At 37.0% G+C, this 27,699-nt stretch overlaps 2 protein-coding genes across 3 annotated transcripts in view; one reads left to right on the top strand and one right to left on the bottom strand.

The window, feature by feature from the left end:
• Positions 1–93: 93 nt before the first annotated feature.
• Positions 94–13,823, top strand: LOC124154295 (protein BCCIP homolog). 2 transcript variants are annotated; one of them, XM_046527922.1, is made up of 7 exons: positions 94–311; positions 476–609; positions 705–860; positions 5,162–5,260; positions 9,001–9,194; positions 10,835–11,030; positions 13,064–13,823. In XM_046527922.1, the coding sequence occupies exons 2-7, from the start codon at positions 484–486 to the stop codon at positions 13,250–13,252; spliced, it is 960 nt and encodes a 319-aa protein (XP_046383878.1). In that variant the 5' UTR covers positions 94–311; positions 476–483; the 3' UTR covers positions 13,253–13,823. The 2 variants fall into 2 exon arrangements, with proteins under 2 accessions (XP_046383878.1, XP_046383879.1); XM_046527923.1 differs by having other exon boundaries at positions 301–384.
• A 918-nt stretch (positions 13,824–14,741) lies between these two features.
• Positions 14,742–27,699, bottom strand: part of LOC124154293 (shootin-1-like) — a 75,434-nt gene continuing 62,476 nt past the window's right edge. Inside the window, exons 3-10 of the mRNA XM_046527918.1 lie at positions 27,218–27,331; positions 20,772–20,866; positions 20,246–20,417; positions 19,698–20,101; positions 18,827–18,944; positions 17,690–17,938; positions 16,196–16,260; positions 14,742–15,402 (exon numbers count right to left, since the gene is read on the bottom strand). Coding sequence (XP_046383874.1) covers positions 15,250–15,402; positions 16,196–16,260; positions 17,690–17,938; positions 18,827–18,944; positions 19,698–20,101; positions 20,246–20,417; positions 20,772–20,866; positions 27,218–27,331 — 1,370 coding nt within the window. The 3' untranslated portion in view covers positions 14,742–15,249. The remainder of the gene's footprint in view (positions 15,403–16,195; positions 16,261–17,689; positions 17,939–18,826; positions 18,945–19,697; positions 20,102–20,245; positions 20,418–20,771; positions 20,867–27,217; positions 27,332–27,699) is intronic.

Raw genomic sequence — 27,699 nt, 5'->3', positions numbered from 1 at the left:
TATCACTGAAAATTCAATCGACAAATCGTTCTTACCGGCAGTGCCAATCACAGATATTTGAACTCATTGAATTGGTTTCAAAGCGTTCATCTAATGTGAGAGATATTATGAAATAAGAACGGCAATGGACACAAGCAAATGCCTTTTATTTCATATTGGCTAGATTAGCAAATGAAATCAAGATTTTTAAAATATTTATTCTTATTATTTTGGATACTTATATCAAACGAGAGCCATCATGGCTGGTCCGATTTTCGCGACGGATAACTTCACTTCAAGCCGTTGAGAAATTAGAAGGGGCACGGTTATATGTAAGTTGCTTCTACACATAGCCATCATAATTTAACAAATGATCAAAAATTGAGGATCATCTCTGAATTATTGGTATTTTAACATGTACGTTGGTAATTTTCTACATTATGGCTAACTTTTATTTTAATAATCGTGTACTTGCTGTTACATGTGTTCATTCAAGACGAAAACATGGCGGCACCGGTTAAAAAGCGGATGGTGGGTGGTGATGATTCTGATAACATTGAAGATAATGATGGTTCTGACAGCAGTGATAGTTCAATTGAAGAAGATGACTTCGGTGCTGGTGAGCAGGAAGTGAGTATTTTAGTCACAGCCGAAGGCATGTATTTTTTGACTGATTTCACAATCTCAACACGTACTTTTCTAATGGTGCACCTGTTGTTATGTAGGAAATACAGGTGGATTTCGAGGGAAGGAACCCGATTGACTCAGACTTCCATGGAATTAAACAACTTCTTCAGCAGTTATTTTTGAAAGCTCATGTGAACTTATCGGAGCTGACGGAACTCATAATCTCTCAGAACTACGTGGGAAGTGTGGTCAAAGTAAGTTATGCGAAAGTTGTTACCTTTAGTTACTTTGCCTGGCAGTTGACAATCGATGCAAACACTTGTATTTTAGGGTGGACTTAACGCAGTGTCTTTTGTAGCTCAATTAGATTACTCAGCTCTCGCCCATGTTTAGTGCTTCATGAAATACACTGACATCAATTTCTAGTTTTGACATTCCAGACTAATCGCTGTGTCAAAGGAAACTATTTCATGTTGAGGCATCAAATCTCTGGTAGATTTCTGTAGAAGTTTGCTTTCGCTAGGAATTATCAGTTATCATATTATCGGCCAGAAATTGTTGGGATTTAGAAAGGATAGTAATTTTTTATTATAGCTTAACTATTGATTTGTAAGACTTTGTTAGAAAATAAATGATGTACTTGTGGAATGAAGTTCAAATTCTGGAGGTTTTCCTATTCTGAAGTTCAATCATTGTACCGAAAGGCGTTGAACCTTGTAACTAACGTCTGTGACGCAGGCGCGAACACAAATTGATCGCATGTGCGCGCTGTTACCGACCTACTATTTTACTGACGCATTCATTTTTTTTCTCGGCTGGATTCATGTTATTATGTCGGAATTATAGTTAGCCTTTCGACATTCAAATTGAATTTAAGTGTGATTAATTACAGCTGCAATAAACTGTGCTGTAAATTTAAACCACGCCTAAGTTGAGAATCTCCGACTACATTGCATGAGTAGTCCACATTTTCTCCCATATCCTAGGGAACCAAATTATGCCTTTAGTTAATAGTTAATTACATATTTTTTATTTAAATACTAAAATTTGAGTTATATTTTTTGTGGGTTGGATAATGTATGCTTTAAATTACTGGATTGCGAAGATTGTTTGACTTAAGTGCTGTTTTTTCTGTGGCAGAAGTTGGATGACTTAATTACCTTGATTTCCAAAAATTCGGCGATATTGGTGTGGAATTTTGGCTAGATGGGACTGAAAAAAAATTTCCACTTGGGTTTTTTATTTTCCTCACAGCTGAGCTTGAAGCCACTGAATGCATCCACCGGGTTGCAAACACTGGACGTGCCTTATATTGTGTACAAACCTTGTAACTCAATCGCTGGGCAAATAAATATATTATTATTGGTGGATCGACCTCTAGATAGCAAGGTTAGCTATGATATGAGCAAGTTTTCTTGTTGAATAAGCAGCCGTGGGCAATAAGCGATGGCATTCTTAGGTGGTGTGGGTCTATCCCTGGGCAAGGTAGGCCATCAAAGTGATACACAAATCCCTTGAAGATACCGTGTCTTGGCAGTGGGAAGTGGGCAACAATTATGCATCCCATCACCTGGGGGAGAGAGCAGTAGCTCCTCTTCATAGGAAATACAGGTGGATTTCGAGGGAAGGAACCCGATTGACCACGGTGTAAAGACCACGGTGGCCAGTAAAGTGACACTCATTTCACTGCAGGCATGGTAACATTTGCCTAAATAGCTGTAGTACTGTGATGTGGAAGGCAGGGGGAAACCACCACATTATTATCCCAAGGAGTTGGAGCTACTCCAACTTTAAATTTTTAAAATACATTACTGAATTTACATTACTAAATAAAAATTACTGCTGATTAAATAATCAGACATGATGGAATTCTCTCAGGTAAAAAATTCTGGAGGTAAACTAGTTCCCCATTTGCATCTCTGGGGTGGGAACTACCCAAGAGGGTATCGTGATACTGAAGGTCAACTGTGATAAAGTTATGACAATAGGAACATGAAATGTGAGATTGCTTAGGATCTGCAGTAGGAAACCTTGTGGAAAAGTATAAATACAAAAATTGAAACTTGATGTGCTAGGAATCAGTGGAATGAAGTGGTCTGACGAGGGAGACTTTTGGAGTGGAAGCTATATGATTATACACACAGGATCTCTAAACGTTTGTGCTGGGATTAAGATAATGCTCAGAAGGAATACGGGAATGGAATGAAAAGTTTCCTTCAGTATAATGAAAGCATGGTTATGGTGAAATTAGAGAATAAACCGGTAGATACTGTAGTGGTACAGTTTTTCATGTCTACGACGGACTATGAGGATGAGGAAGTTGAAGACATTTTTGAAGTTATCACAGAATTAATCAAACAGGTAAGATACGAAGAAAACCTTAATGCTTTAGGTGATAGGAATGCTGTCATTGAGAAGTCCGGGATTGAAGAGTAACAGGAAAATATGGATTAGGTAATAGATATGAAAAAGGAGAAAGACTTCTGGAATTCTGGCCTGGGCATAAATTAGTTGGTGGCAAGACACTGTTCAAGAATCATACGTGAGGAAGATACACATGGAAATGCCAGGAGACCAATTTTAATAAAAGAGATGTTTAGGAACCAGATAAAGGACTACAAAAGCTAACGGAAGTTAGATATCAACAGTGATCGTAATATACTGAAGTTCAAGAAATTAAAGAAATCAGTGAAATCACATGGCAAGTGAAGAAACTAAAGGGGAAAAAACATAGGGCATTTTAAGAATTAATAAAGAGCAAGATAGCATTAGATTTGACTGAGAAACGAGTCAAGGATAACTGGAAAAACATTAAAAGTGGACTTCTAGAAGCTGCCAGAAAAGTTCTAAGGATAAGAAAATTGGTTATGAAGAAGCTATGGATCACGGAATAAGTTCTATACCTCATAAACTAAGGAAGACAGGCTTGCTATAAGAGAATAAACAACAAGATTTGTTGCAAAACAAGGAAAGCTCTGAAGCGTGGATGATGAACTTATGAAATTGGATTTGCCAAATGAGCTTGTGCAAGGAAAGTGCAAGAGGCTTCAAAGATGGTGAGGAACCATTTCAAGGAACCATGAGCAAGATGTAGTACGGTAAGGGACAAGCATGGAAATATTTTGATTGAAAACAAAGACAAAGTGAAAAGATGGAAAGAATAATTGGAGGAATTCTGCAATGGAGGCAAACTCGGCTCAAAATTACCCAAGATGAAATAAGAGTAGAGAAGGATGGCATGGGAACCAGCATCCGAAAATAGGAATATAATGCTGCAATAAGAGATGAGAAGGAATAAAGCTGCTAGAATAGATAATATTCCAGCAGAGCTGATCAAAAATGCAGGGCAGAAGACTTTAACTCTGCTGTACAAAACCATATGTGAAATTTACTCAACAGGAGATGTACCTAGTGACTACTCAAGGAACATCATCATTCCTATTCCTAAGAAGAAGATACCATAGAAGTGTGAAGATTTTTAGAACATAAGCATGATGACACACATGCATTGAAGATTCTGACAAGAGTCATCAATGCATATGGTGTCTGGCTTATATCAATGCAGAAAAATGGAACAAAGACCAGAAGAATTCCTGGATGAGGACCAGTTCAGATCAAGGAAAATAAGGGGTATTATAGGGGATGCATATAAGCCAAGAGTGGAAGCATTTGAAATGTGGTGCTATCAAAGAAAGATGAAGATAAATTGGGTCAACTGAGTTGGTATATGGAGGAAGCACTATGAAAATTGAGGAAAAGAGAAGTCTTCATAAAGGCCTTGAAGAGAGCACAGGAAAACTTTGTTGGCCACATTATGAGGCATGGTGACCTATTGAAAACTATCTTACAATGATTGGTGTAAGGGAAGAAGGGCGTGGGAAATAAATGCGTTACATATTACAGGTTATTAAGAATTGAAAGAGAGGGAATTCTTCACTATCAATAGGCTAGCAGGAAGGAGAGCGGAATCGAGATATGCATCAAAGCAATCTTCGGATCGTTGGCTGATCATTATAATGAGGATTTTTTAAACTCACCTGCTGGATATTTAGAATTTTTATAAAAATTACCCAAGTGGAGCCACTCAAAAATTACCGGATGAAAATGTCAATTTTATTCAATCTCATTTTTAAAAATGTTTCTCTGCCATATTAGTTTAGTATAATGATTTAGCATAATGGTAAACTCCCAAAATTGTACTATAATCTTATCTTTCAATAATTTTTTCCTGTCCTTTCCAAAAGTTTCCACACCTGCTAGTGATTGAATCTAATTGTAAGTGATATGGTCTCATCATTCATATGGGATTTGGAACTATAAACTTAATTGCAGCTTGTGGTGAACAGGAAATGAGAGAGCTGATTTGTTGCCACCATCAACACATCAAACAAATTCCTCAGATGCTATTACTTCATAACACTGTTAGCCTCTTCTCCTACCTGAAATGGTAGAATACCTTTAATAATAATGACTTCAGATCTGATATATGTACTCACAATACTCATGCCTTGCTGTTTCATAGCCTTGGAATTCACTTGTTTTATTTTTTTTATAGCAAAGCGAGGTTGATGAAGACAGTGATTGTGAAGATGAAGATATGGATAGTAATGATGTTTTTGGCATCACATCTGTCATTAATTTAACTGACAAAAAGGTATGTCTGGATTATTTTTTATATTTTAATGCAAAGTGTCTGGGGAAGTTCATCTTCCAATATGTTGCTATTTGTTATTCAAATTGAGACATATTTTTGTCTACATTAAACTGCCACTTTAATGACTAGTATGCTCTCTGCACGCCAAGCGTGTCCTTATAAATGCAAAATCTTCATGTCTTAATTTAAAGTTTGTTTAGTTGTAAATTAAGAAAATTTTCAAAGGCATGGTGGACATATGATTTGCCTGTATTATCCTCTTTGTGAGGCAATATCAAGATGAATTTTGTTGGAATAAATTAACCAATTTCAAAGTTTGGAAAAAACTTAGATTAAAAAGTAGATTGAAAAGAATTGCTTTCGTCCAGTTTAGTGATGGATGCATTGACTAGTGTAGTTCAATGGTTATGAATTATGTGCTGGCCTTAATTTTGTTTTTACTCCAGAGGCTTTCTTAACTTTTATTTAACTGCTGAATATTTTGCTTAGCCTGTCATGAGGTTTAGGTTTAATCCTTGTAAGCCTGTATACATTTTACATCGAATATATGTACTCAAATGGATGACATTAATTGATATCTTTTTTATCTATATCAAAATGCCATAAATGAGGGGGTTAGTGAATTTTCTAACTTGATTTGGCCTTCAATCTTAGATAAATGGAGTTTGGGTGATTGTAATGCAAAGATGAGAGTTGTTTGAAAGGAAATGGTCTTATTTAAGGCAGAAATAAGGAACCAAACTCCACCACTTTTTTTTGTCCATATTGGTTTCCCTGTAGACTTATCCTTATTGATATGACAAAATGGAAAGTCTACTGGAAGGTTCAGAGATAGGTGTACTTTGTTCTTGGGGAAAACAATGTCATGTTGAAAAGGAGGCTAAATGATGACAAAAATTAAACCAAGAATGGTATGTTAGCATTGGATCAGGGATGGATTTTAATGGATATGGTTCATGGAGGTAAAAAGTGTAAATTGGCTAGTTGGAGCAAAATATAAAAAATGCATGAATGCCTAGTAGGGAAGAACTGAGTTAGGATGGAAGGGAAGTCATGTCAATGCCACTTGGGTGTTGCAAAGAATTTTGGAGGAATGGGAGGATAGAGATTTTAGAACTCTCCTCTAGACTTATCCTTGTATGTGATAACATAAATAGTGTGAACTGATAAATTGTGGTGAACATTGTTTTATTGAAAAATGGGTTAGAAACTGGGGTGATCATCATCACAGTCAACAATCCAGATTGGTTTAATAGTGATCTATTCAACTTTCCTATCTGATAGTATTTTCATGGTGAAATATTTATTCTCTTTGACATCCTTTAATACCCATCCTACTTAACTCATTTGGGGCTGTCCGTTGCCCTCCCGTCGTTGCTCTCTTCCACCTGTCCTCCTACGATATTTTTCGTCAGGCAATCATGCCTCATAAAGTGGCCAACTAGGTTGTCCAATCTTCTCCTTAAAGTTTGTAGAAGATTTCTCTTTACTACCATCACTCTCCCACACTTCCTCATTGCTTACTCAGGTGATACATTTTATCTTGGGATAGTATTTTATATTATTCAGGGCTTATCTATCATTATGTTCACTTTTAATTCAAATTAAATTTACTCGTAAATGTTGAACATGGTAGCTAAGTCCTCATGAAGAAGATCGAGGGTGACAGCACATACTGTTACTTTATCTATGTAATTAAAGCAAATTGCCAGCACACTTGTTGAGGAAACTTGTCATGAAGAAAATTGGGAGAGATGACATGTATTATTTGTATGTACTTTAAAAATCAAATTACACACACATTGTGAACACAATAAGTACTTCAGGCAAAACCACTAGAGCTACAGCACGTACAACCTAACGCCACTATTTTCATGACAATACTCCCATTCTGTTCGCATCCTCAACAAGAATTGTTGTCCATTATTGTTTGACTTCGATTGTTTTTCTCCCATTGTCACAGAGAGATTGTTAGTATTGATGAACAGAACTGTGATTTTCCAATCACTTCGTTGCCTGTGACTGCTACTCATCAGTAACGGTGATTCTTAACTGTGATTGCGATCACCGAGGAAAATCACTCATAAAAGTCAGCCATGATTTGTAGCGCTGTTATTCCTGCTACTTTGTCCAATTCCAATGAATGAGCTCTCTGCAAAAGGAATGAATAAACTTTGAAAATTGGGAAATTAGGCAAAATATTTTTTTTAGTGAATAGTTCTGATTTTGAGTTCATATTACAGTGAAACCTCGATATAACGACACCCCACGGTGCACTAATAAACACTCGCTATAGCGAATTGTCGCTTTACCGGAGGTGGAGCAAATAATAGCCAATATACCTGTTGCAAACAGATATACAGGAACAGGAGTGGTGCGGCGACAGATAAACATCTATCCGATAAACATAATCATAAATCCAGACGAAAGGCGATGTTTTTTTGCATCACTAAATTTCCTTACTCAAATAACGACTAACTATTCAAACAATTTATAAGCGCCGCACCGAATAAAAATCATGCAAAGCATTGTTTCGTCATCATTATATTTATCGAACGACAGTTTACCACATAAATTTGAGACTGAGCACTCCATTAACTTCATTTCTAACAGATCGCTAGCAATTACATAGGTTAAGGAGTCTTCATGAAAGTCTTCCGGCGGTAAAACCCTCGCTATGGCGAGAGCCAACACCGAAAGGGTCTCGTAAAAACGAATTATTTAACACGCTTACTATAGAGTCAATTGACGGTGCATCGGCTATCTCTCGTAATAGCGGGGGTGTCGCTATAGCCCGTGCTCGCTTTAACGAGGTTCCACTGTACGATAATTAAGTAAATTTTATATGATACAGGAATTGATAAACTTTTGGCAATCATTAAAATCCTGTCTGCATTTTTTTAAACATGTTTTATATTCAGACCATCATGATTCAAACTGTTTGCTGTATATTTTGTAAAGAATGTCTTATTCATTATAAAGGAAAAATAAGACATTCTTTATTATACCGTTGGTAGTTGGTAGCAGCGGAAGCTATCTTTACCCTAGTCACAGTCGCAGTGATATCGAGTATTTAGTGATTTAGTCACCGGTAGTGATCGGCTACTTCTCTTCAATCACAGGTAGCGATATATCGCTCATCACTTGGTAGCAGCCTGTGCTATCTTCACCGAATACAGTGATTTAGAGTATTAAGTCACCCACTGTGACTTCTACTTTTCAGTGATGGTGATTCAATCACAGCGATATATCGCTCATCACTAATTGTTACATTATTTTATCTAGAAATTGGGGTAGGTGTTAAAATTTTGCAAAAATTGAGGAGGGGAACCCAACTTCCATCTAGGCTAAGATATATTTAATATTTTATTTTGGAATCTATTACCTCACTCTCTATTTACCTCAAAAATTCTTCTGGACTTAGTATTTGTTGAAAAAAAAAGAGAAACTATATCATGGAAGAAAATGCTCTACTCTGGTCCTTGAGCATCATACAATGCTTCATCATTGCTAATTGAAAGGCTTTCACCACTTAAGAACAATATTTAGTCTCCAAATCATGAGTCTGGTTAGATTATGTTTTCATGTTTCTCACGTGTCTGCCACACTGGTCATGTGGCCCTCTCTGTGATGTTTATGGTCTTTGCCAAGTAAAATGGTCCATTACCCAATTACATTACATTTTGTGTCAATCTGCTTTGGTAAATTCTCTGAATTGTTTAAATACTTTCTTTTCGCAGGACTTAGAATGTGTGCGCCAACTGAGATCCCTCCTCCTTGAGCTGTGTGAAGAGCATGGAAGTAATGAAACTAAAGAATTAGTGCGCTCACTGGTCCAGGCCAGTGGTCAGCAGCATCACGTAGGACTTCTAGTTACTGAGCGCTTCATAAACATTCCTGTCCAAATTGCTGTTCCTCTTCTTGAAAGTTTGAGGTAATTAAAATTATATTGAATAACATTCATCTATAGTGCTCTTAAGGCCTGTGTCCAAGATGCATTAACATGTGTGACTTAATATCTGTTTGCATTAATAATTTTTGTGGACTGGAATTGAATACTGTATAAACTGCTGTAAGAGAGGCTCCTTTATGTTAAAACTGAGATCCTCTCTGCCAGCATTCCTCTCACTAGACAAGGGGTTGCCAACTGGTGGTATGTGATGAACCAGTCGGGGGTACACCGAAAATAATCATTAAAGGCGGACACCAGGAACTAGGTACGGTGGAACTTGCCGCTTAGTACGTTCCTCTTTAGCACGTTTTCCTTCTTAACACAGCGATTTCTCGCGGGTCCCAGTACTATACGAACAAAATACAGGTAAAACTATTTGGTTAGTACGTATCAAATAGTGGCTCTTTCTTGGTTAGTTTGCACAATTACTTGCCATGATGCAACCCCCAAGTCGTTTCCTCATATATATTTTAAGGTGTTTGAACTTTGAATTCTTAAGTTATTGCATAATTATCAGCCATATACCTTCTTACTTTCATCCCACCCTTCTCTTTCTGCAACGGTGATGCATCTAAATGCATTTCTCAATGCGAGTGGTATGTGCGTCATTGCTTGACAAGTGTTGTGGGAGCAGACAATGCTTTGAATCTACACGCGAAACTTAATGCAAAAATGCTTGATCTCCGCACAAGAAAGAGGAAGTAGACAATATGGGACAAATTTTTTAAGTGAATTTAAACTGTCAAATATAAAAATGTGCTTGTATTAATCTTTGAGTGTGTTAATCAATATCGATTCATCAATCGTTATACCAATTGATAGGGTTTCGTTCCAAGAACAAATGTGTTAGGTGGTTGCCGTGAATAATGGTAAATAAGGTGTTGCCAATTTTTATGATGTTTTAAAGCAACCAAATGATATATGTACTTGTAGTTATCGTCATATTCTTCATGAAAGCTGTGACAAAGAAGAAATTACTTAGCTTAACTTGTCCTCTTAAAACATATGCATTACAAATCACGGGAGAATGACGCAGTTTTTCTGTAAATGTTACAGGGAAATCCATGAAACATTGATTTTCATTCATGTGGTACTGTGTTTGCAATGCAGTGCTCATTTGATTGATTTTCTATGTGGAAAGAGTTCAGGAAGACGATCCTACGAGAACTTCCGAAAGTAATTGTAATTATGACGTCTTTTCCACAGAGTTCAGTTGCTATTATCCCAATTGCTATTATCTACTTGCTTGGTTAGCACGTTTTCCTGGATAGTACATTCATTTTTTTGAGGTCCCTTCAGAAACGTACTAAACAAGTTCTACTGTATCTCTTAACGAGAAAATTTGTATGCATATTATATGGGGTATTCAAAACGAAGTTTCTATTTTTACAGTTATTTGCAACTAAAAGTGTCACATACTTGAAGTAAAATTTGTAATAAAATGTGCATGTTTCATTTTTGGGGATACAATATTAGTTATATACATGTAGAGGGGTACAGGAGGATAAAAAGGTTGGGAAACGCTACACTAGACCATCGCACCAAAAATTGAGTCATTGAGTTGTTGGAATCGTTGTACTGTGTATTTTTGGATGTCATTTTTTCTTCTTTACTCTTTTCAGCAAAGAAATAAAGAGAGCACAAGAAAAAGGAATGCCTTTCGAATTTGCTTACTTTATTCTCATTTGCAAGCTGTACAAAATGGATATGAAGGCAAGCAAGAAAGGGCGCAAAATGAAGGGTGGAAAAGGGAAGAAAGAGACCACTGAAGATTTGAGTGTTATTTGGTCCAATCCTGAAGAGGAAGTCATTGACGAGGTAAATTGTAATTTTTTGTTGCTTATTGTTAGCTCAGACAGGTCCCATCACATTAAATCTTTTAGAGATACAGTGAGTCCTCGTTCTACGTCACCCCGTTTAACGTCATTTCGCGATAACATCACAAAAATTTTGAGACCGTAATTCGTTTATCGCACCTACGCTTCGCGATAACGTCAAGTCTTTTAAATTTGGCGCGAAAAAAAAAGGCGAAGCGGCGGGCGTTGCAGGTTGTTCGTTTTGTGGGCGGTAATACAGTCAGTCTAAGCAAAGTGTAAAACGGTGTGGTAATTCTTAATTGCGATTACGGTTTTAGCAAAAATTTCTGAAAAATGAATTCTTACATAGTTGCGCAAGGTTTTACTTGACATAATGGTTTTCAGGAACCTAAAAAGTGATATCAAGGCATTTTTCCGTGTAGAACTCGGAGATTTTGTCGTCACTTTTTTGCCGAGTTCACAATAATTTTGGTTCCTGTAACTGCGACGATGTTTCAGCGATGATGATGCCCAGGCGACGCTCGCCCGGGCGACCACCATAGCAAAGCCGAAAAGCAAATGCTGGAAGATACAAAAATGGAGAAGGATTTACGTCACTGCTGCTATTGTGGTCGATGAAGACAGGAACTCATATTTATGCGATAGTTTGGCATTCCCACCGTAAAAAATGCCCCAGATATGATACGCTAAAATTATTTTCGGTTAGAAACTGTGAGGTCTAGGAGCCGATATTCACTTTTTATATTGTTTCTTATGGGATATTATAGTGACGTTAAATGAGGACTCACTGTATGCCTTTTATTACACACTTTTAAGCCTCTTGTGAAGATAAATATGAGATAAATTGAGATTGCGTAACCACAACAGATGGAGGGTAAGTAGCGGGAGAGAAAGACCATGGGGTGGGGAGCAGGGATGTCAACTTAGAAAAAATATTGAAGGGGCCCAAACCGGGGATCTTGCCCAGGGAAATTTTATGAGTTGTGAGTTTATGTTTTTAAGCATTATAGAAGAGTCATATGAACAACATTAGAACCCTTATTGATATAGATGTAGGTTTTATTCGAAATATGATGAAATTAAAACAGAGGATTCAAAGACTTATCATTTTCATATCGGCGCTTCTTGCAAGTTGTGCTGCAGACAAGCACATGCCACGTCAAACCTAGGTTGCACATTAAATATTTATGAGGAATTGCAAAGTTTTCTGTAGTTTCCATTATCTTAAGTATGTAGATTTAATTGCCATGATTGAAATTATATTAAGATTTTGGATTTCTAATGTATGGTGGTCAAATTAGTTTTTTTGTTATAGAAAATGCATTTAATTGGCCTCTGTAAGTAAATTAACTGCTTAATTGGTAAATTTATAGTAATTATTAACTTTCTAATGAATGAAGATGTGCTGAGTGAATTATTTTGTTGCATTACCCATGAAAAGGTTAGCCTTAGTTGCAAAATTGTCTTATCTTTGGTGAAGAATGTTGAGATTGTCCTCCAATAATGTCTCTTCTTTTGAATAGAGCTTTGACTGTCCACTAATGTTGTTAGAAGTTCATGTTATTAATGCTTGTCTGTAGAATTATCTTTTTTAATTTCTTGGTGGAAAAATGTTTCTCATTTGTTCACTTTTAAGTTCGCAGTGTGTGTGTGTACTCTTTCTTTGATTGGAAGGCTAGCTGTAGAATTAATGGTGTCTATTTGAAAAAGCATTGATTTTACCCTTGGGTATTTTTAAAATGATTCCATATGGGGTGGTTTTTTTCTCATTAAAATAAATAACAGAACCAAAGTGTGAACTTATATTCAATCCTTCTTATCCATGAGGGTTCTGTTGCGGTTTTTCTTTGTTTTCCTTCTTCTGAAAATGAAGTTAACCTTGTAGGTAAGTTTATGCAATCCTTCAGGGGCGCACTGTTTCTGTTCCCTATATAGTACCTGTGCATTGATCCTCCTCCTTCCTTTTCTTTTGTGGAGCAGTGTTGGCATTCCCATTGAGTGATGTGAATCCTTTTCATTTTGTTTCTACCTCAGGAAGCAGACTACAGGTTTGAATTCTGTGTTAAGGATGAGGCTGGCTCTGGGCTGGGAGGCAAGTGGGGAGAGGGGGATGCTGAAATGATTCCATATCGACGAGTATTAATTCTCCGAGCTGATCGTTTTGAGCATGCAATTGCCAAAGTTAAGGCTTTTGTGACCGAGGAGGTATCGTCCAAAAAATAACTCATTAGTTGGCCTTTATCATTGCTGAATAGCTGGCCAACTGATGACATTGCATTGTCGCTTTGTATCAACAGTCTTAAGTTGTAAGACACTTGTGTGCAAGCTTATGGTAATGTGATGTTCCATATCTTATGGATCTCCTATAATATTTCAATTAAGGCAGGTGCATAATGACTAGTCATAGTGTGAAATGTTTGTTATAAATAGAAATTTTTTCTACTCTGGTGACCATTTACAATTGAAAGAGCTATTTATATACATTGGAAGTGCTCAATGATTTTTTACGTAATTGCCTTTCTTTGTATAGGATACTATTTTTCTACTTTTCCACTGTGGGACTATGTTGTGACTTTACATATTTGTGATTTAAAATGGTTAAGTGACAGTGAGTGCTTGGTATGAGAGCAAGTAGGTGTAGAGGTAACCTAGCTTTCCAAACACTTAGAAATTTTCCATTTCCATGTATTGACAGCATGAAGTCTAGTCATTTGTGCACCTGTTGTTACGGCATTGATTTATTTCTACTTTGTTATGCTTTTTTTTGAATAAATATTCTCACTTTTTAAAACCATGGTGGATTTTCTATTATTATTGTGTTATCTCCATTGGTTGTTCACTCCTAAAAATATGTACTGATATTGGTTGGAGGGGAAAATTAAGTACACCACGCTATTTCCTGACATTTCCCGTTGAGCTCCGAAACAAAAGAAAAAGAACTGACCATATACTTAATTCATGGCAAAAAAAACATGAATCGGAAACAATATGCAGAAAGATTCCAAACCCATTAATCCATATATGTACAAAAAAGTCTGTTTGCTATGAATTTCCAAAGTACTACACAGATTGCAACCGTAGTTAGTGGATCTCATGCTCCCAATGCCGTAATGCTACTTCTGGTTGTGTCCGATGTGTTATTTTCTGTTACATGTCCAACTAGCTATGTAGTGCAGTGGTTATCTATTTTGCTGCTTCCATTCTCCAGGTTTCGGTTACCTTGGTAAGCATCCTCAAGGAACCATAAGGGGGGCATCAATTAATTATGTGAAGATTTTAGCTTGTGGGGTCAAACCGATTCTCTCCCAGTCTCGCGTGGGGGATAGGACGGGTCCTGGCAAGTATCACGTAATTGTTTTTCTGCAAGAAACTAAAATTGTGAGAAAAATGGGTTGAATTGTGCAAAACGTTAAACTAATTGTTTTTTATAACAAATTCAATGCAATGAAGCAAAGATTAATGTATTTATGCTGACAATACATATGCATTTTGAACAGTCGCTCGTGAGATTAGAGAGAGTGGTCAAGCCAAATCTCATGATAACTCACTAAGAGAGGAGGTAGGGTACAAAAATTGCCAAAAATCACGTTTCGTTATTAATGGATGCCCCTTATCACCTGTATGGGTAAAAAAGTGAGTCTGAAAAGTATAGGGACTTGAAGTGTTGACCTGGGTAAAACATTTTAAGTTGGCATAAATAAATTGTGGCTCCTGAATTTTTTTATTAATTTTATTGTTAAGGACAAGTACACTTTTTATCATTCATAGGAAACCAAAAATATACTTCTTTTGTACACAAGGAGTGTTTTCGGTGAATATATGTACAATGGGATTACGAGTGAAGTGTTTTTAAGCTACAGTTAGCTTTTGATACTCACTTTGACTTTTTAGTTTGCTTTATGCTCTACATTATACTCTCCTTCGATCACTGGACAGTTTTTTGGTAGAAATTATAATGTAAATGTATTTACAGGGGAATTTACTGAGAAAAAGAGATGGCTCACGAGAATAATATTTCTGACAGTGTAATCACAAGGAATTTTTTTCCAAACCTTTCTCATTTACTGTCCAAGTAGCCAACGTCGGGTATTTTTTAAAAACTCACTGGCAAGTGAAGAGGCTTTCTCTGTATGGATTATTGTACATATAATTTCTTTTAAATATTAATACTCTTTAAATCCATAGGATTTGATAATCAAACTTTGGAAATGGAAACTTCATCAGTCTGCTCCATTTGGCTGTCGGCTGTCAGCATTCACCAGCTCCTGTGTCTGACCTTTTCGCCTTTTTAATGTTCCAAGAATCCCAAGCATTTCTTTAACTGCTGGAGGTTGCTCATCTTCGACCTTCCCTATGTATTTCAGTCGTTTTTTCTGAAAATATCAATTTAATTAAGGTTGGTGAATTCATCTTCAATTAAGTATTTAGTAACTTTCATACCCTAATCATTGCTTTAGCTATTCATGACATTAACATGAGTAGACATTAAAAATTAACCAATACTCCATTATTATTATTATATAAAGATAGATGGAAGCAATCTAATGAGTAGAAGTTAGAACTTATTTGGCAATAGTTATTCATTTTGTATTCTGAGGTAAATATTATGTATCTTTAGAAACATCCACAATTATTTCTTACTTCCAATAAATTTTTAAATTTATACATGCTATAGGAGTTAATTATTTGCGTGATAGTTTGATAACTGAATATTCGATGCTGAATGATAGTTATGTTAGTATTAAATGCAATTAAGGGATAGCATTGTTATTTAGAGGAAAATGTTACATATTGGCAAAATTTTGTGACGGGTCAAATTTGTAATCCATTGGATTCTATCAGATCTTAAACCCAATGAATTTGGTCACATCTTCCAATCCTTTCTTCATCCTATTAATTGGTGGATTTTCAGTCCATGGGTTTGATTAAATTTTCAAATTCCTTTACCAGGCTCACTGAATTTTTGAAAATGACAAATATAGAATTTTGGATTGGATTGAATGGAAAGTTAGGGTTAATTGCTGAATGAACTGAATGGGCATGGGAAACTTTTCACTGCCTAGTAAGACTTTTAAAAATGTATTTCTTATTTGGTTGTATTCAAGAAATATCTGTCTAGGAAGGGAGCTAATTCATGGAAATCATCCTAAGTAGATGGCGACTTACCTCAGTATTTCTCAGGGTGAATCTTCCACCCTTGATCTGGTTGATGATGTCATCTAGTGGTGGAGCTGTAAAGAGTTATTGAGTAACTTCAATTATATATTGTTGAGATGGATTTGCTGTCGGAGATATTTATCAAGCACAATTAAGGTGATGATCTTAGAGTTTCACTCAGAGGTATGTCACTAGGTTTGATATATCACTTGTTACATTCGTGTCTTTTAGATGTTTGGTAAACGAGTGACATTACTGGAAAGCATCTTTTATGTTTTATTGCCAAATAAAATGACCCATTTTATTGTGGTGGTCCAGTTTTATCATTTTCGGATAAATAATAACAGTCTTTCCCTAAATGCGACATTATAATTTTTATAAGAATGCTATTTATGAAAAACCAACTTTTCATTATGTCAAATTAGAGTTGTATTAATAGATACTTCAAAATCACATTCAAGTGAAGTTCTTGTCATTTCAGCCATATCCCAATGCCGGTGAATAGCAGTATTTCAATACCAGTAGATAAAAAATATTTGAATCAGCAGAATTAATTTTCAGATGCCTGATTCAGGTTTACACTATCTTTATTATCTGAACTGAAGTTAACTTTTTTATGGCTGAACTGAATTTCAATACCAGTAGATACAAAATATTTGTATCAGCAGAATTAATTTTTAAACAACTGCTTCAGGTTTGCATTCTCTATTATCTGAACTGAAGTTTACTTTTTCATTTGGTTCATTCATTCGCCCACAAATATGACACCAATATATAATGGCTAATGGCCCAGCTGATAGTGATGTATACTGCCTCTACAACAGTTTTAATTGTGCCTTTAACACATTCAATGCAGGCCCGATTTTCATGAAAGTCAGCACAATCGGCTGATAAAATAAGAAAGAAAAATAGAGAGGTTTTCGTGCTGTAACGTAAGACGATTAATTTTCATAACCTTTTTTATTTACTTCAATTCTCTCCACAATACTCCACAAAAACCCTCCTTTTTCACATCTCTCTCAACAATCCCCTCTCCCAAACAAACCCTTCACAACCAAAATAACAACTTCAAAAAAATCAGACGTTACAGTGCCATAACTTCCGTTCAAATACTACTATTTAAAAACAGCGCACACGGGTTGAAAGATGGAAGCTTGCTGAAGGCCATGCACACAATCGGAAGACTCGGAAGTGGATATTAGTCACGTACGGAGGCGGAGAGAGGGCTCCCGGCCCGACCGGCAGAGCACGTCAATTAACGTACTCCGAGCTGAATGTGTTTAGGCCCACCAATGGGACAAATGACACAAGTTTAAGGGATCAGTATTTCCTCTCCAGAGTAAGTGAAGTAGAAGATGAAAGACATGCGATGTACACTAAATCTAGAAAACTACAACTGATAACTGGCATCGGTAAATTAGTCTGAATGGGCAAGAACAGTTCTAAAGTACAATTTTCATTTTTCTTCCTCGATCTTTTTTGTTTTTTGGTGAGGATTTTTACCTGGGGCAGTGATGGAGGAAGAGGATTGCTTCCGTTGCAGGCATCCTTTGTTGTCCTCCCCCGAGGCAAAAGGCGCAGGAGGGGGAATGAGTATTTGTGAGAGGCAGACGGAACTGTTTAGGGGTGGAGGTGGTGGTGGTGGAGGAGGGGGAGGAGGAGGTGGTGGAGGGGCAAAAGGTGGAGGATTTGGGTGCTGGCTATGTTCCATTTCGGCGCCATTCACTATCTGGTGGTTCTCAAGTTGACTCACTGAAAAAGATAAGTAAGTAATAAAAAACTTTTAAAGAAATAGTTGAAAAGATAGGTAATCAACAAATGTACTCAGGGCCGGAACTAGGAGTTTTGTCAAGTGGGGCAAAGATCAGTTTGCTGCCTCCATCCCCCTTCTCTCCTTCCCTCCCTCCCCCACCACTAAAATATAAAAATCATCAGTAAGCTATTTTTTTGAGATGTGGTAGTTGAAATTACACTCTGTATGTTTGCAATTAAGGCTATTTTGTAAGTATTATTGTTTAATAATTTATAAATTAATAATTATCATTAAATATTTTTATTAGAAAAATTAAATAACTTTTTGAAATTATTTTTTCAAATTTTGCAGCCCCCTGAAATCTGACACCCAGGGCGTTTGTCCCATCTGACTTATCCTAGGTCCGGACCTGGTTGTACTGTCCAGTTTGTTAAAACTTAAGCAACAGTCCAATTGAAAATGTTAACTACATCTTTGAGCAACATTCTACCAAATCATTCTGAACTGTCTTCGAGTGTTAAAACAGCTTGGGAAAGGTTAAATTTAATACCCCAGATGCTAGGAGATAGGGGAGAAGTTAAGAGTAGTAATCTATTCCATATGAAAAGTCAAGGAATTTACAGATTTTGGGTCAGTAAATGAAGGTGGGTGCTGTTTAGGGGAATGGGGTTAGTGATGGGCAAAATTGTTTCAGGTAATGGATTGGGTGAATGAAAGACTTTCTAAATCAACATAACTGGAATACAACTTCGATAATAAACTATCTAACTTAACTTTTCTTAATGTGGGTGCAAGTTAATTACCTTTTCATATTCTTTTCTGGAAGTGATTTGGTTTAAGAGTATAGTTGTAAATATAGGTAAATAAGTAGCACAAAATGTATTTACCCTTCTCTTCAGCTTCCGCCAGTCTTTGCTCTGCAATCTCTGCTCGGCGTGTGGCTTCTGCAAGCTGTTCCTCTACTATCTCCAATCTGGCTTCTGCGGATTTGCTTTCTAGTTTATTCTAGAGGGAAAAGAAATATTCAATATTAGCTATCAAAATTGATGAGCTCATTGCTTTACCCTCCTTAGCAAAGGTTCAGTTATTAAAATATGATCACCTTATCATCTGATTTGATTTTAATCGTAAAGCATAATTAAGTAAGTTAAAAAGTTGTTATCAATGAAATTAAGGCAGCAGCAGGCATTTCTTCATTCGTACAGCATTTTTACACATCATTTCGTTATTGATCAAACGAGCATAATGTTTGAGCAGTATAAGATCTTGCACCATGCAGGTCAATTTCTTGCCTTTTAATGGAAGATTAATTAATGGATTAATTATTGAATTGATCCATTGAATTGAATAATTGGATGAAGAGAATTGCATTAGCTAAGGAGGCGTTCATGAACAGGAAGGGGCTTATGACAAGGTTTGCCATGTAAGAGTTTAAAGAAAAGGGTAGTGAAGTCTTATCTGGAGTGAAAGAGTGAGAGTTTAAAATAGTGTTTGAGGTTAGAATGTTAGGTCAATGAGGGAGAGGAAGGAAAAGAATGAGATTTTTAGGTAGAATGAAATTTAGGTAGCCCTTATTGTGAATTGAACAGGGAAGTGCGTGATGGAAGGTAAGGCTCCCAGAATTCTTCTTAAATACTCCATGGGAACATACCTTAATAGGTGGAATATGTTAATAATAATAATGGAAGATTACAATAAAAATTCTCTGAATTAGTATTAGCTATTTTTAATGTCCAAATAAAAAAAATTTGGCCATACCTCCATTTCCTTGATGGCTCTCTCATGAGCTATTCTCTCTTCCTCGAGTTCCTTCTTCAGCTGTTCCACCTCTATTAGTGTTGCAGCCATCCTTCCCTCGTAGTCTTCCTCAAGGGCTTGAGACAGGAGGAGGGAACTTTGATGAGCGATCGTATTTCGATCTCTTAGAGCTTCGTCTGCCCTCTTGGCTTCCATTTTAGCTTCTTCCTCTGCCTTTTCCTTTGCTTGGCGCAGTACCTTAATCTCTTCCAGCAGTTCCTTTATCTGCACCTCCGCAGCTTTACGTGCCATTGTTGACTCTTCCAGCTCCCCAGACAATGCAGTTGCAGCCTCTTGTGCTTCAAATTCTTCCAGCCTAGCTGCGTTCAGCTCTGACTGTAGCCTTCCTATTGTCTCGCTCATATCTGTTGTTTTAGGAGGAAAAATTTATCATTAGTCATAACTTATGTCATAGATCATAAATATTTCAGGCGTTAACATGAACCTTTCACAGGGATTGCACAAGGAGGTGAAAATTAGTACTGGAGTCAATTATAGGAGAAACTTACCTTTGACACTTTTCTTAAGATCATCTAACTCTCCATTTTCTTGACAAGTTGATGATTCCATTTTTAACTGCTCAACTAATGTGTCCAAGGAAGAGAGATCTGGTGAGTCATTCATGAATTTCTGTGCCAGGGCAAAGCTTCTTCTCTTGAGATCTTGATTTTCTCTGTACCACTGTAAGATATTGGATGCAATTGAAAAATCCATTATTAGATAAGAATTAATGGGTATTCCTACAATTAAGAGAGAATGTGGTGTGCTTAGAGATGAAGCTGTTGCTTCTCCATGAATTGCATACTTATTAATTTCAATGCTTCCAATAATTAAGCATTTTGGCAATATTTGAAAAATTTATTCAACAGCAAGTAATACCTGTATGTGTGTACATAATTCTTGCTTTTAATTTCACCTAAGTGTGTAGCAGTTAAAATTTAATCAACTTAGAAAAAATTATGATTTATTAATATTTCAAAAAACATTTGTGTGCTTTTTCTTTGAGCTAGGAAACGGGATAAAAATTGTACTTACTGAGGTTGCTTGTTTTAATGCTTTCTGGTAAGCTCCCGTTTCTTCTTTGTATTGACTGTTTAGTTTTTCATATTCATGGTACATGTCTGTGGAAGCTGTAAAGGATGGACATGCAATTATACATTTTTGCATTTTATAGTTAAACAATGGATAAGTTCATGAATTTGCCTGCATTTTATTCTAGATGCTAATTGAATCTATTCAGTGAAACCTTTGTGCTGCAAAGGAATCATCAAGAGTGCCTTAGACTTCATTTCATTCTGTCATGCATCTTATCCTCTCAATTAAGCGAGTTGTGTCTCTTATTGAATTTAATTACTAGTATCTAAGAGCTAATTGGTTGAATCTCAGTGTCCAACTTCCTTAAAATTTGATCACAGGTTGGTAGAATTAAGATAACTTTTTTAGAAATGGCTACCTATTGTAAAAGTCTTTCCCACCTTTGTATATTGTATATTCTTGAACACTATTAAATAATATCATATGTAATGTAAATGTGCACATCTATAATATTATTATTTGTATTCACTAGTGCCGACTGATATATTATAATGTAAATGTATTGTTTTTCTAAGGTGGCTTTGCCACAGAAAATAAATAAATATATATTATTATTATTATTATTACCTCTTAATATATATGTGCTTTGACCATTCAAAAATTATCAGGTGCTAGAAGTACTAAATTACAAGTTTATTTCTTGAAATTCAAATCCACCTTATCTTCATCAAGTCCTTGAATCCATCATTGGATGTCGATCGGTTTAAGTTTATTTTAGGTCGTAAAGATAGTTTGGAGGACTTACCCTTTCTTTATATTTGAAATTTTGCAATTATTATCTGTGCAAACCTGTGCTATGATACTTAAGTGAGTTGGTTGGAATCTAGTCTAGATTTAGAGAATCTTGTGGTTGAAATACTGTGAAAAAGTTTTCCACCACCAACAGAAATACCAAAAAATTAGATGGAAACAGCAGATGCAAATGAAGGTATCCTTGGAGAAAGTTACTTACGTTCTTTGTAACTCCATTCCATCGCGTCGTCAGGATATTGGTTCATTAGATCTTGAATTGCTAAACTAATTCTTTTCAGATGCCTACTTGCGTGCATGTCCATAGTGTACAAATAAATGAAACGCAGATTTTTCTATTATGAAATGCGAGGGTTACTGTTCCCTGCGTTGTTACGTGTTACAATTGTTGGGTACCTACTTCCGAGTAACGACGCATTCTTGGAGTGCCAGAAGCTCACACGCGCGCTTACAACAATCAAACAGACGGAAGTGTGGAGGGCCGTCAACTTGCTTTTAATGTGTCACTGTATTGAATATTGACTTATGATATCGTTAAAATTATTACGAGGGCTTTATCCATAGTTGGGACCAATTTAGATAATTTAAAAAAAACGAGCCCGTAAAACAGATTAACGGCCCCCAAGACTCTTCGCAAATGAAACTGGAATGTTTAAAGCCAAATTTCATCAAGTCAATGAACGAATTCCAAAACTTCTAGCTCTAAAAACTGATACTACCGTAAAACATCAAAGGGACTCTAAATATATGGCCCAAATGCATTTAAATTCCCGGAATGACCGTGAAGTTATTCTTACTTACTGCGCCTACATAGGTACCCGTCCAAGCGTATTGGTAGATTGGTTCGCCGTGAGGTCCGCCTCGGCGTGTGCTATTTGTCCTTTGCTTACCGGTGAATTCCTTTCATTTTTCGGCGACATTGTAACCATGTTTCGCGAGGGTCTATCGGCCGTCGGATGGAAAGTACACCATGTCATCGATATTCCATTCGGTCGCGGCTTGGTTGACTAACAATATGTCGTCAAGGGGAGTGGCGGGGGGGCGGGGTTGTTGTTTTGAGGGTTTTCTACTTTTCAAGGCGCCTGTGGGATATGCAGTATCACTGTATTTCAGGGTCCTACGGAAACGATAAATTGACCCTTACCATGCTGACCTTAGTACTGGAGATCTGTATCCCAGTGTTATTTCTGAACAACCTTCATTTTATGCGAGGAATATGTGTTTCGTATCATTTTAAAGAACGAATTTTGCTTTTGTTTATTTGGAGGATAGTACCACTTTTTTTTTAAAAAAAAGGGCAAACCAGGATTTTTCAAATGACGCATGTCGTAATATTACGCCCGTAGCAAAAATCGAAGGATTTCCCGTGGCTTAGGTAATACTACGCCCGCGAAGTGTTAAGAGATATATTTTGCCGAACGGATTGCTATGGGAATTCGTTTTTCGCGGGACTAACTTAAACTAAAGGACACTAAAGGTCCTTCATAAATGTTGGGCGTAATCTCGTTACAGAATTTACTTTATATTTGTAAATGGCTAGTGCCCTAATACGCCTTTGAGGCTTCTTGCGGGGTAGAATGTAGATGTAATTATCAAAGATACGGATTCACGGAAGATTCTTACGGGGGAGATGCCTTGAAACGAATCGAATGGAACGCTCGAGCATCGTGTATCGAACTGGCGAATCAGAAGCTAACGTTGGGGAATTTTGTATATTGTTGCCTTTTTCCTATTTTATTTCAGTGGTTACGGGCATTCCCTCATTACACCCACTTTTTCCTCCACTTACCCCTCCACAGATAAAGTGCACTAGGACATACATACTAGAGTGCAGTAGCGTAGCCAGGGTGGGTCCAGGGGGTCCGGACCCCCTCCCGCCCCCCTAAATATAAAAACACAATTATTTTCCTTTAAAAAATAAAACGGCATACTGAAAAATCATGAATTTATAGAATATTTCTTTAACAAATGAAGTTTTTCCGATTATGAAAAGTGTTAAAATTAGTTAAAAAGCCATTACTTAGTACCCTGTTTTTCAAAAAAATTTCCCCCTGGTTTTGGACCCCCCCGAACGTAATTCCTGGCTACGCCACTGCTAGAGTGGCCCTTAAAATTTAAAATCACGAAAAGTCATGTTTTTCTGTTCTTTTGATGATCGAAATAGGGTATAAATATCCATGGAGTCTAGAAATAAATTTATATAAGTTTTGAAGATGAATGATTGTAGACTCTTCATCCAAAACCATGTTAGTTATTATGTCAGTAACCCGGGTCCTGTGGTACGTTGTGCCACATTAATCACATTAATACTCATAAGCGGATCTAGGGGGGGCACGGGGGCACGTGCCCCCCCAGACCCTTAACAAATATGCAAGACTTCCAATACGGTATCCTTGTGCCCCCCCCCCCTGAACAGAATCCTGGATATGGCCTTGCTTGTGCCCCCTCCCCCCGAGAAAGAAATCCTGGATCCGCCCCTGGTAATACTCTTCTTATGTAAACTTACTCTATGGTTGTACTCACTCAGTGCTGTAGTTGGGCCGGTACGGCGTACCCCCTAAAATCCAAACTAGCTATAAGCGTACCGGTTAAACTACCTTTTTTAAATCGGTATAATACATGTGCAGCTGTTGGCAAATTTTGGGTGAGTACCGCCTAAATTTTTTTCCCAACTGCTGCACTGGTTTCGTGCCTACTTCAAAACCTCCTCAGTGCCTGCTTCAAAACTTCAGTGCCTACTTCAAAACACAATATGCATAGGTTCAGAATGAGTAATACTTATTTTCGTGCAGAATGCGCAAGTCAGTTTTTTGGGCTAATGTTTTGTTTATTTTAACGTGTATCAATGTATTTCTCATTTATAGTCCCTCTAATTGTAAGTTCGAGCGGCTATGGGGACCACCCTGCGATGCTGCGTCTCCGAGGTCAAACTCCTACCCTTTCAATCCCTAAGACCGCCACCTCCCTTCCTGACTTAGGAAACGGTGTCATTATTTCCTGAAAAAAGATTCCTTTTTCAGCCATAGCTGAATCGTGCGAATTGTTACTCTTTTGTTATTATTTACATAGTTATACGATCCACGTTGTAAATAAATAGGGACTAGCAAATTATTGGCAAAAGTAGTAGGATGAGGTTTGAGTTAAAATGTCTGTGAGGCTATTTAAATTCTTGCTTGAAACATATGTATTAAAAAATGAAGATTTTTTTTGAAGCATAACACGGGAATGAAAATTTTTGGAACTCTTTCTTGCGTGCTTTACGAATTCCAAGAACATGTATTGAAGTGCATGCACTTCATTTCGTTTTATTGGGCACAATCACAGCTCAGATTTGTGTACCCAGTACAAATGCGATGAAGAAACAGTCTTGAACAGTGAAAATTTTACGATTCGCGAAAGATAAATGCATTGATAAATTATGCATACATGGACAGTATTCCATTTATTTCCACGTTGTAGGCGTTCGTCTTGCTTCCTGGCTAATTAACCAGTTTTCAATCTTTAGTCGGACGAGACAATTAAAACGAGGGTATTTAAATATCTGAGAAGGATATGAATAAAAATGAATCCATGGGAAGCGGAGTGAGCGTGAGAATTATAACTAATGAAAGGAATAATGTTGTGAGGGCAGGAAGATGGAAATAATAGCAGTTTGAATCGTCTCTAAATATGGTCCGCGGCGTATCTGGAATAATTGTGGTAGAGAAGGAAGGTCATTTACGAGGGTCAAGGTATCGACCATGGAAATGACTAGGTGGATATAGAGATGTAAATAATGGGCCGTAAAAAAGAAACTGGTTATGTATTCCTGTTCTACATGTGAATGACTTGTTCTGAAGTTTCCAATTTTTGTTCCTGTATATACTATTTGGATGGGCGTTAAAAGGTGTTTTTTTTTCGAGTTGTTGGTATCGAAGAATGGACTCGGGGTTTAAGAACGGAAAACATCTTTCTTGGGTGTGTCAAGGAGACATACCGACTTGATAGAAATATAGCAAAGAGGGAATCTAGGCCTCACGAAGTAATACACTTTTTTGCACTTTTGAGGAGCCATTCTATGGATGGTTTCTTATGGTTCAATTGAGGTAATGACATGAGATAAATTATACTTACTTACGTACTCTTAATTCACATATCGCCAGGAAACTTTTACCAATTAGACTTAAATAAACTGCATTATGGCAAATAAGCCATCATTAAAACCCAAATGGAGATAAATGTGAAAAAACGTAACTTTTGTCAATCCTCATTTTCCTGAGAAAATTTGTCGGCGGGTCCCAGTTTTATTTAAAATTATATGGCAAAGGGAACATTTTAACTGATAAGAAACACATAAATCCTCATTTTAAACACCCTTATTATCGAAGCAAAGAGTGCAAATACAACGCGCTAGCTATCGTGTTTTGTGTGGGATGTCCCCCTTAGAGGGATGTGCTTGAACCTAATCGGAATCATTCCGATCGGTCGTCATTACGACAGGTTGATTCCGAGTGTTCGGCAACGCGATCGGAAGTGGGCGGGTTTTAGTTTTTCTTTCCGACTGCGAGAGGTGCCCTCGTAGGTAATATTCCTTCGACATGAAAATATCGAACTTCAAATTCCGATCGCGTTGCCAGTCACTCGGAATTAACCGCTCGTAACGATTCCGAACAGGCTTATTCCGATCAGGCTAATCCCGATCAGAGTCAAACTCATCTACTCCTTGTGGGGTTTTTCTTGACATTGATCGGAATTATTCTAATCGATTTTCATTCCGAACGGTTGGTTGCTTGCGATTGGTTATAAGTGCGATAAAAATTTTTTGCGCTTGAAAATTTTCTTCCTTATGACAATATGATCCCTATTTGCGAGTCTTCGAAGTGAAAATTAAAAAAAAAACTACAAACGCCGATCGCGCTGCAGCCAATGGGAATTAGCCGTTCGGAATGAAAACCGATCGGAATAATTCCGATCAGTTTAAGGTAGAACCTGCGCTTCGAAATACTGCTTTCATTAGTTATATAAACTCGACAAAAACGAGTTGTAATGGCTAAATGTGTCATTTATAAAAATTAAAAGTAATTTTAAATCAATGAAAATAGCTGTACAATGCATGTATTTCACTAAAAATGGAATAATCCTGTGATATAAAGAATGGCTGTTATATTGACTCTTAGGTATCGGAAGAATTTAAAAACTTTCTCTTGAAATACAGAAAAGCTTTATAACTATATCATTTGTGGCGAATAAAAAGAACTAAACTAATGAGAACTTTTGCTCTGTTAATTTTAACCTAATTTGGAAAAATGATTTATATATAATTGCTGACCACCAACTCGGCAACGCTGTCAACATATCGTAGTTTCACACCGATTGAGCACCTTTGTTTGTTTACGCTACCTCGTTGAGTTACGATCTCAGGTTACGTTGCATTGTGACAATATTACTCGTTTTATTATCCACTTTACTTAGCCTTAAATTAGTAAATATACCTTTAGGCTGAAGTGATGGGCTCATTATGCCGATTTAAAGGCAAATTTGTGTCTAAAGGTAAAGGTAAGAGCTATGAAAGTGTTGCTCTCATCCCTCCCCTCCTGATGGGCCATTGTGCATGCAAATGCCAACCACCTCGAGAATACATATATGGTTAGCGTTACCTTTCTTTAGTTGTTCCAGTTTCTCGTCCTTCTCCTTGGATTGTTGAATTGTGGCTTCATACTTCTCCTGCAGCTGGTGGTAGCTCTCTCGAAGGTCTTCCAGGTCCTTTGTCCCTGTTTTGAAGAAACGGCGGAGTCGCTTCATTATTTTACTTCGTCAGTCTTAGCTCCTATCACAGTTACACTGCACTGGGTCTACTCAATCAACATTTCTCCCCAAAGAACTGTTGAGTTTGGACTGTTAATTCGCGACTAGGGATTGTTTCTTTTTGGCTTCGATCACTGAAGCAGAGTTTGACTTGCGGCGAAAGACGGAAACTTCTTGAATCTGGCGATAGAGTTCATTTTCAGCCGGACGTGGTTTTTCTCCTCAAAGTGAGTTTCCGATTCGCGATTTGTGTATGCAGCTGGCATATCAGCTATCATACTTAGATTTGTTTGTATTATTATATTTGTGTATATATTATCCGGGTGCATATATA

The sequence above is a fragment of the Ischnura elegans genome, chromosome 2 (genome assembly GCF_921293095.1).
Source record: "Ischnura elegans chromosome 2, ioIscEleg1.1, whole genome shotgun sequence".
Lineage (NCBI taxonomy): Eukaryota > Metazoa > Arthropoda > Insecta > Odonata > Coenagrionidae > Ischnura > Ischnura elegans.
This window is presented reverse-complemented; position numbering and strand designations above follow the sequence as displayed.